Raw genomic sequence first — 10,274 nt, 5'->3', positions numbered from 1 at the left:
AGAATACTTAGAAGTATTTGCAGGGTAGTTTCATGTACTTTAAAAACAAATAATTCCGTCTTCTTACTTGCTCAGGAAGTCTCCTCTCTCCTCTGCCGCTGTCCAAGTTGCCACCAAGCTGTGGCTACTCCATTAGGTCTACACAGGGAGATCTGGTCTTAGTTGCACCCTATGATGGTTGCTTTGTTACACAAGAGGTGGGATACTTATATTGTAAAATCACTGCACACTTGAACCATCTACATTTGGAACATCTTGCTTTCTTGATTTAGGAGGATTGCTACGTTCTTCTATTGCGTTGTTTGGGGTTACCAGTGAGGATGTCATGCCCTTTGATGAGGCAGTCTTCGCCTAACCCTCCGATGGTCACCTGCCATGCTCAGGGCATGGTGGTGAAAATGGGATGGACTGTATCCATTGCTCAAATTAAAGTGAATTGTAAGTGTTTTTTTCTTCTTGGATTATGTTTTAAGATGATAAATGCTAAATTGAGGCATTAGCATGCCTGTGTCGAATAGGTAACAAACAAATGTCAGGATGCTTGTTATGTGCATCAGTGACTTCATGAAGTGATTTTTATGCAATTTTTTACATCTCTCTGCAGTGAGAAATCTCAAAATGACGCACAAGGCACATCCCAGGCAGTGACGCAGCACAAAATGTGCCGTGTGATACATAATTAATCTGAAGAGTATTTAGTTATTTACAGTGTTTGGTGTCAGCCAACTGTAAACTCACACCTACATCGAATGTGACCATAAATTGTCCTTCTGAACAATGTGACCAGATGTTGGTTTCCCGTGTCTTTTTTGGAAAGCTTATTTGATAAATGTATTGCTTTACAGTGTTTGGTAACTGGGAGCCACTGATGAAGGCTTCAACCAGATGTGGGTTCAGTGTAGTTGTACATCCAGAGGGTGTGGTCATCTCTGTTGGCTATGCACCCTGCCTGGAGAAAAAGGTATGGTACCTTTTTTTTTTTTTTAATGATAAAATTCCCCACAAAAAATTGCATTATGAACAATTTACCCTTTTTGTGTTCCAGGATGACATGTACACACTAGAATTGGCTGGAGAGGGAGAAACTCAAATATCCTGTCCATCACTATCACCAGCTCAAACTGAACACCCAAGGCCCATTGATGGTCCGAAACCGCAAACTGAAACTCCGAGACAAGGGGTAAATCCCTCCACCCCTTGTCCGACAAATCCAAAACAATCTGCTGCTCCCCTGGTAACCGTATATACAGAAGAACCTTCTGCAAAGCCTCCAGTCACCCAACAGCCAACTGGTCAAGAAGAACCGTTCTACCCTTATCCATTCTATGTTAAACCACCTAATCCTGACAGTGTCCCGCCTGCACACACACCAGAACTTGAAACCCCTGGGATTTTCTCACCTACCATACTTGTTCCGAAGAACCAAGAGCCACTGAAGCCTGAAGCTCCTCGGGGCCATGTACTGCAGCCCCTTTATCTCTCCCCCTTCTATCCTCAGACCGAGCCTGAAAATCCAACTACTCCGCTAAGGCCTCCACAGCATGAAGCCACTCAGGACAGAGTACTGAAGCCCCTCTATCCCTTTGCCGACAACCCTCAGCCAGAGTTTGAAAAGCCAACTGTTGCTTCAAGGCCTCCACAGCCTGAAGCCACTCGTGGCCAATTAGAGCAGCCCCTCTATCCCTTCCCCTTCTACCCTATGCCAGAGCCTGAAAAGCCAACTGCTGGTCCGAGGCCTCCGCAGCCTGAAGCCACTCGTGGCCAAGTAGAGCAGCCCCTCTATTCCTACCTTTTCTACCCTCAGCCAGAGCCCGAAAAGCCAACTGCTGCGTCAAGGCCTCCACAGCATGAAGCCACTCGGGACAGAGTACTGAAGCCCCTCTATCCCTTCGCCGACAACCCTCAGCCAGAGCTCGAAAAGCCAACTGCTGCTTCAAGGCCTCCACAGCCTGAAGCCACTCGAGGCCAAGTTGAGCAGCCCCTCTATCCCTTCCCCTTCTACCCTAGGCCAGAGCCCGAAAAGCCAACTGCTGCTCCGAGGCCTCCGCAGCCTGAAGCCACTCGTGGCCAAGTAGAGCAGCCCCTCTATCCCTTCTACCCTAGGCCAGAGCCCGAAAAGCCAACTGCTGCTCCGAGGCCTCCGCAGCCTGAAGCCACTCGTGGCCTAGTAGAGCAGCCCCTCTATCCCTACCTGTTCTACCCTCAGCCAGAGCCCAAAAAGCCAACTGCTGCTCCGAGGCCTCCGCAGCCTGAAGCCACTCGTGGCCAAGTAGAGCAGCCCCTCTATCCCTACCTGTTCTACCCTCAGCCAGAGCTCGAAAAGCCAACTGCTGCTTCAAGGCCTCCACAGCCTGAAGGCACTCGGGGCCAAGTAGAGCAGCCCCTCTATCCCTACCTTTTCTACCCTCAGCCAGAGCCCGAAAAGCCAACTGCTACTCCAAGGCCTCAACAACCTGAAGCCATTCAGGGACAAGTAGAGCAGCCCTTTTCTGCCTTCCTCTTCTGCCCTCAGCCAGGGCCCCAAAAGCCAACTGCTGCTCGAAGGCCTCAACAGCCTGAAGTCACTCTGGGTCAAGTAGAGAAGCCTCTTTATCCCTCCCGCTTCTGCCCTCAGCCAGAGCCCAAAGAGCCAATGGCTGCTCATAGGCCTCCACAACCTGAAGCCCCTCTGGGCCAAGTGGGGCAGCCCCTCTATCCCTTCCCTTTCTACCCCACGCCAGAGCCCGAAAAGCCAACTGTTACTCCAAGGCCTCAACAACCTGAAGCCGCTTGGGGCCAAGTGGAGCAGCCCGTCTATCCCTTCACTTTCTACCCCACGCCAGAGCCCGAAAAGCCAACTGCTACTCCAAGGCCTCAACAACTTGAAGACACTCGGGGCCAAGTGGAGCAGCCCCTCTATCCCTTCTCTTTCTACCATCAGCCAGAGCCCGAAAAGCCAACTGCGACTCCAAGGCCTCAACAACCTGAAGCCACTTGGGGCCAAGTAGAGCAGCCCCTCTACCCCAAACCAGAGACCAAAAAGCCAACTGCTACTCCAAAGCCTGAAGACACTCGGGGCCAAGTGGAGCCACCTAGCTATCCCTACCTTTTCTACCCTCAGCCAAAGCCTGAAAAGCCAACTGCCCCAAGTCCTCCACAGCCTGACGCACCTCAGGGCCAAGTAGAGAAGCCCTTAAACCCCTTCTATTCTTTACGAAAGCCTGTCGGCATCGTCTCACAAGACCGACCTGTTTATTGTCCTCAGTTTTGCCCATCTGTATTTTTTGATTGCTGTCCACAAATTTCATATCATCACCATCTCCATCAAATTATTCCATTTGGACCTGGCAGTCAAGAGGCACCTTCACTTTTTCCTGGGCCACTATACCTTCCTTCAGGGGTGTATTCTGGGTTTGGCAATGTCTTGGGCTCTGCTCTCCTTCCTCAAGAGCCAACTGGAGTAATGACGACGCAAGCTACCAAGACGTACCCCTCTGCACCGATTTCAAATCTGTCCCTTCAATCTGAAAATGAAAAGGGGCCGCAACTTCAGCCACCTGGTGGCGACCTTGCTGCACTACCAGATACTCATAGCAAGTCTACAAATCCTGAATGGACAATTTACCCGCATTTTCTAAATTCTCAAAATCCTAATTGGCCTGATCTACAACAAAATGAGGAGCCGCAGAATTTACCACAGAGTGTATCACTAGCTTACTACAATGTGCCCTCTAAACAACAGGCTCCAGGTAGCAAACAAGGAAATCCAGTGCTGAAATATGAGCCACATACTGTACAGCCCACGAAGCAGCAAAACGTCCAACTATTGGGTTGGGACATGGATAATCCATCTGGGTCTTACGTCGACCAATATCTTCAACACCTTATAGAAAAGCAGCAAATGCCCCAAGATGCACAAATTCATCACGAGTTGATGGCCCCAAACATGTCCCAACTACAGCCATTGAGTGACCCAAAGCAATCCACTAATCGTAGACCAACTGTGCACTCCTATTCTGAACCAAAGAGTAATGTGTTGCTAAAGCATGGCCCATCAGGTAGGGAGCCTGACGAGTACAATGACTCGCCACTGCCTTCCAGTGACCTGGTTCATGATTCAAGCTTAATTGCACAACATCTTGCAAGGCATCACAATGGTAAACCTCAACGTCTTCAGGATTTGAAGACTCCACAGGAAAAACCCAGACGCTCCAAATTACTTGCTAAAGACATTTCCAATCCCTCACCCGTCAAAAACAAGCCTGCTGATGAATTGGGTTAATCATCATTATCTCTTTGTCTGACCCTCATTTCATGCCTTTGTCCCAGGGCCCTTAATTCCTTGTGTCATTGAAAGATTCCTGGAGGCCCGTGACTCTAGGTTCAACCAAAGGATTCCACTTCATGTTCCAGGAAATGCATTTCAACAAAAGGACTCTGAAACTGACAACCAAGCTGATGGTATTTTAAATTTAAAGTAAAAAAAAAACTGTTTTACGCTGGTCTCCAGGACTAATGTGCATCTCTTGCAGGACTAAACGAACCCTTTCAGTGAGAAAGTGGAACAGGGAAGCAGATGTTATCAAAGTGAATAAATGATTGAAACAACTACTAAGTATTGTATTATAATTCTTTTAAGTAAGCTGATATGTTTCAGTTGTGTTTTGGTAACAATCTAAAGACCTGTGGCATGGGAAGTTAGACATTATTTTGTAGACTCTTACCCTTGGTACTTGTTGGCATTTGCTCTAGATTTGGAATCTAAAGGTGCATTGCCCTTGTTGAACCAATTTGCCTTGCTTATTTTGCCTTGCCATGAACTGCTACATCCTGAACATTGACCCATTTATGCAACTACTCAACTAGACTGTATTACAACAAGTGTCTTTAGTAAGTTACCTATAATGCTTTGTTGCTTGTTCCTCAAAAGGTGTGCAAATTTGAGCTTTTGGTTTGGTAAAATATTGCAGAATTAAAAAGGTTTATTGCCATTTGAGCCTACAAATACAATTTCAAAACTTTAATTTGACTTCAGATGAGTACCAGGTTTCAATGTTACACAACGGGCAAAAAGCACAAAATGTTTTTGCCATAACCCTAAAGATGTTTCATTAATGATCTAAATGTATTTCGGTACCAGTGCGTAATGTTCTGTTTAGAGTCCTCCAACCTTTAATAAGGCTTTGGGTATTTCTATCCCTCATTGACTTACTGAAAAGAAAGTTTGAAGTATTTCATCACGCATTGAAATAATGAATCCAAAAGCTTTGTCTTGAATTTTTTTTAAATATCACAATCCAATCCAATTCATATTCATCCGTTTTACAGACAGTTTTTGCTGTAATGCTAGTGTGATTTTACTTTCAAATAAGAGATTAGTGTATTGGTGTTACATCACCATTCGGGACAAGGTAATTATCAGTTAAGTATAGCGTGTCTGGGACATGCTAGGTCAAAAGAATCTGACCTTTCCTGGGCACACTGGCACAAGACGAATGGGGTCTGTTTGAGTCGGAATGGTCTCAACCACTGATGATGCATCAGATGCATCTCTTTTCAGAATTAAATGGACCTCGGCACTGGTTGAGGATTCTGAGAGTGCTCCAACATCTGCAGCTGGATCAGCAGCAACCACAGCAGGGGCTTCAGGTACCACTTCAGCTGACTCTGCTGATTCTGCAGACAGCAAGTCGCTTAGCTGAGGGTTATGCAAAGCTGTCAGCTTGTGGTGACTCAGACCATGCTTGGGTGACAGGCTGCCTTTGTGTACATGGACCACTGATGGCAGGGCAGGAGCTGCAGTGCTGTTGCCATCTACTACGGTGCTGTTGCCATCTACTACGGTGCTGTTGGCATCTGCTACGGTGCTATTGCTATCTACTACGGTGCTATTGCTATCTACTACGGTGCTGTTGCCATCTACTACGGTGCTGTTGGCATCTGGAACGATGCTGTTGCCATCTGTAACAGGCATCTGAAAAAGTGTATCCATCAGCAGAGGTTTAGGGGGAAAAAAACATCTATAGAATTTGAGAACACTGATTTAATATTTCTTGGCCAAGTTTGAAATACGGTATTTTACCAGAGCTGAAAACATCTTGCAGTCCACTGTGTGATCGGTGCTAAAACCTTTGGCAGCACAAATACCAAGTGCCTGGTGGAGAAAAGATAACACGATTGTCAACTCGATTCATTTAAGTTTGAACTATTTTAAGGTTAGCATTAGTCACCAGATCTGTCATATTCCTATATTTGAAGCTCATCAGCTGGGCGAGAAAAAAACAAGAATATACAATTTCATAGTGGAAAACTAAACTGGAGCTTTGTGTACTTACAGCCGTGGCATCATGCAGGGGTACGCAGACATCATCAGCGCAATTACCCTCAACTACAACATATTCTGCTGAATAGATTGGCCCACCAGACACAACCTGAAAAAAAGGGTTTTGAAGTATTGATGTACTGGCAGATATAATTTAGAACATGCAGGTGCATCTTAGGGGGAGGGGTTTAACCGAACAGAGTGTTTGTGCCCACCTGTGACGACATTCTTCCAACCTCCAAAATAGCAAACTTTGTGTCCAGAGTGATTTTATTCAAGGTTGCCAAAGATGCGTGGACAAAGTCCAGTGCTGTCGTGTCATTTAGGGGAAGGAGCATAGCACAGCCCAAGCACAAGTCCTCTGTTGATTCTATAGGTCAGGAGAAAAACACACATTCAGGTGTTTGCATGCAGGGGAACACTTGTGTGGCAGCTTCTGAATATATGTGGGTGTGATATTGTTGATTATGATCAAAAAGTTTTACCCTCGGTTTTACACTTGAAAGCTGTGACAGTCAGAGCTCCGCCAACCTTCTTCAGCACCACATCACAGTCTCCTTCTATGGCCTGATTAGAGACAATAATCAGTTAAAATAGCAGAATTAAATCTGGAAATGTTCTATTATATAAAATCATCAGTATCTTGACACTTGGTTGAATTCATGTAGCTGTGCATAGAGCGTCTGTGTACTACTGGTATGAAATCTTACCGTCAATATTTTTGGCCTGACTGTGCAGTTTTCAAGGGGTGTGGGATCCAACACATGGCAGTCGGTCTCCAGCAGTTCAACTTCCAGCACATACGTCATGTCTCCATTAGGCTAAGGAAATATAAAAATAATGCATGTTCTAATATTCTTTTCACATCTACTGCCTCCAGAATGCTATATGTTGAGCAATTGCAACAGAAAACGAGGCTCTTGGGGTGAAATGCTCTGCTGTCATAATTACACGAATGAAGATGCATATCTAGTTTCAAATGACACATTTTAACGCATAGTTTAAATGTTTATTTAATATAATTTTGTTTAAAATCTTTGTAGTTTAATCTTTGGAAGCATAGAGACACAAAGTGTTCAGAAATACTCTTGGATGGAGTGTCTTAATTGGGTTGGTGACATAAAATAATATGATGGTAGAAAAGAAAGATATGTACACTTTAAAACGTGCAATGATAAAGAGAATTTCTAACTAAACAAATCTTCATACATAATGTAGCCACATAAAGTTGTAATCATATTTTCTTGTACAGGATATTTTCCCTATCTCTATTATTCAGTGTTCAAATAAAAGTTTAAAATTTGGTGTCTATGAGGAAAGAAAAGTATTCCTGCTTGTTGAAAAACAGGAGAAGCGAAATGTTAGTTAGTACATATCTCTCTTGCCTACAACTAAACTCTACACCTGACTTACCTTAGTATAGATCTTGATGTCTTCAATCTGATTCAGTGCATACTTGTAGCCATGAATATGCTGGGCGTTGATGTAATCCTGAGCCACAAGAGCAGCCTCCTCTGCTTCAGGGGAGTCGCACTGCGGTCGTACCACATTGATTTGAGCCCATACCCCTGCCAGCAGTCCCAAAATCAAAGTGATGCCCAGGAAATTCATTTCTGTGATGGATGCTCAGAAGTATCAGAGAAGTTAAGCAGTTGAGGGGAGGTTGGTTTCATGCAGCCACTGGTGTGTACATATATATAGTGATTTAAACAGGAAAACCGAGCCAAGTCAAACACCATGATCATCCCTCTTGACTCATATGCCACGAGTCCGATGCTGTTTTTGGATTGCTGCCAAAACAAATTTAAGTTGAAAGAGTCTGCCGTGAAATGGGCCATCTACGGTTTAAATCACTAGAAACATCTCACACTATCTGTGATTTCCAGTTCATGGCTGTGACCAGCTCTGACATGCATGTTTATTGAGTTAAATATCATAGAGCTTCATGTTCATACACCTGTATTGTGTAACCAGCAGGAAGTCAGGGACTTGCTCAATGATATTCAGCAAAGAAGATATTTGCCAACAGGTCATAGTTGAGGGACAGAGACTCTGTTCTTTCGCCCCCTCATCTTCTCTGTATTGCACAATACACAAGTGTCCCTCCGGGTCAGATCCAGGCTACTAACAGTTATGAAAAGAATTACAAGTAAAAAATACCCACTTTGTTGTTTTTTGGGGTTACTTTTCTATTGTTCACACTATTTGAGATAACACTATTTCCAATTTCTCTAGAATTATTTGATGAAGTTTCACCCCACTGCAAAAGAGTCAACATGTGACACTGTCCATGCATGTGTAACACATTTCAATGACAGTTATTTGTTACATATCTTGGTTATTAGTGCTGACATTGAGCAGACATTAAACAAATTATAACAAGCTTTCAAACAAAAAATGGTCTACAAGGTTCCATCTGGGGTTTTTTGCTCGTAAAACAGACTAAATGAAGAACAAATTATTTATACATAAATATAAACGGTGTCATTCATAGTTAGACTTAATACTGAGCAGATAGCTATTGTTTTGATCACTGGTAAGAAAGCTCCACTTCAAATGAAATTTAAATCACAAATGTGATACTTTTTAGAGATGATTTTTTTGTACGTAGGAAATAGTTTGACTCGGCTGGCGAGAGAGGGCGAGTGCAATCACTGGCACCGACAACTCGGTGGCAAGTCAGTGGCAAGTCTGTGGCAAGTGCCGCTCGGTGCCAGTACTCAGCAACAACACAGCGGCGTGTTTGCGACGAGTCGCCGGCAGCAACACTCAACAATTTAATTTAAAAAAAATATATAATTAATTTTTTTACCCTGTCATACTGTTATACCTCCATGAAATTCTACTTTGAGGAGATGCCACTGTTAGTCTAAAGTTTAAGCACTGGCACTCAGTGGCACTTGCCAGCAGGTGCCGCAGCTAGTCAAAAAGTGCCACTACTAGTTAAAAGGTGCCACAGCTAGTCAAAAAGTGCCACTACTAGTCAACAAGTGCCAGCAGACGGAGGGTCGGCCAGACGCGTCTGCGGCATGTCTGCGCAGTGACGAGTCTGACTTGCGTGAATCGTGTAGATCCGAAGAGTTTTTGTTTTTGGGGAGGGGGGGTGGGGGGGGTCAATCGGCCGGCCGGCGTTTATGAGATTGGAGTGGGACACGGAGAAAATGTGGAGTGGTGCTCTTCGCAATAAAACATCTTTGATGGGACGTGTCGCGTCTCGGCCAATCAGCGTCAAGATGTCTTCAGCGTTTGGTGGTTTAGGTTAGCTTGTATGTTAGCCGCTACATCTGCTGCTGTCGCGCTGCACGGTGTAGCGATGCTAACAAAGTACCCGTACGTTAAGAGCGATGTGATTTAGCATATCTTTAGTGTCGACACTTCATCACCTGTTATTGATACATATGTATTTAATGCCGTTTATTTCCTCTGATATTTAATGTTCATGGTTAATTTCCAGCATAGTTGTATAAATCATGTATTTACTTGTTTTATTTGGGTCATTTTGGAACTAAACATTCCCACATGGAAGAGTGAGGATATGATGACCACGAGGCAATACATATTGACAATTGAAAAAGAAAGAGACAGTTGATTTTTTCTTATTAAGCAGCCTTCAGTTAGCACCCAGTCACAGCACCACCTGTGCTTCACCTGAAACCTTCATTACTACGTCATCATTTCATATATATATATATATATATATGATTCTTTGAAATAAGTTTTTTCGAGAAATCATAGGTTAGGGCACTTATAAGCTCGTTAGCTTCAGCCTCGACCCTTTTGGTCAGCCACTTTCTTCATTTGTTGAATTATGATTGTTGTATATTTTGCTGATTGAAATAAACTAAATCATCATTAACATGTAACCTGTTCTGTTGTGACTCTGCTGTCTTAGCCCTCTGACTACATCACATCATCATCAACATGTAACCTGTTCTGTTGTTACTCTGCAGTGTTAGCCCTCTGACTACATCAC

At 44.1% G+C, this 10,274-nt stretch overlaps 2 protein-coding genes across 3 annotated transcripts; one reads left to right on the top strand and one right to left on the bottom strand.

Moving 5' to 3' along the window:
- The first annotated feature begins 286 nt into the window (after positions 1–286).
- Positions 287–4,590, top strand: LOC130198019 (uncharacterized). Of its 2 annotated transcripts, XM_056421057.1 has the most exons (3): positions 287–438; positions 846–961; positions 1,046–4,590. In XM_056421057.1, exons 1-3 carry the CDS (start codon positions 321–323, stop codon positions 4,259–4,261), a joined length of 3,450 nt encoding a protein of 1,149 aa, XP_056277032.1. In that variant the 5' UTR covers positions 287–320; the 3' UTR covers positions 4,262–4,590. The 2 variants fall into 2 exon arrangements, with proteins under 2 accessions (XP_056277032.1, XP_056277031.1); XM_056421056.1 differs by having other exon boundaries at positions 846–4,590.
- Positions 4,591–5,245: 655 nt separating this feature from the next.
- LOC130198020 (alpha-2-HS-glycoprotein-like) lies at positions 5,246–7,968 on the bottom strand. Its single transcript, XM_056421058.1, has 7 exons — positions 7,715–7,968; positions 7,012–7,122; positions 6,787–6,868; positions 6,517–6,671; positions 6,315–6,410; positions 6,062–6,133; positions 5,246–5,953 (listed from the first exon to the last, which is right to left on the bottom strand). Exons 1-7 carry the CDS (start codon positions 7,910–7,912, stop codon positions 5,432–5,434), a joined length of 1,236 nt encoding a protein of 411 aa, XP_056277033.1. The 5' UTR covers positions 7,913–7,968; the 3' UTR covers positions 5,246–5,431.
- Positions 7,969–10,274: the final 2,306 nt, after the last annotated feature.

Source organism: Pseudoliparis swirei, chromosome 8 (assembly GCF_029220125.1).
Source record: "Pseudoliparis swirei isolate HS2019 ecotype Mariana Trench chromosome 8, NWPU_hadal_v1, whole genome shotgun sequence".
NCBI lineage: Eukaryota > Metazoa > Chordata > Actinopteri > Perciformes > Liparidae > Pseudoliparis > Pseudoliparis swirei.
Note: the sequence above shows the minus strand (reverse complement) of the source record. Positions and strands in the feature narration are given on the sequence as shown.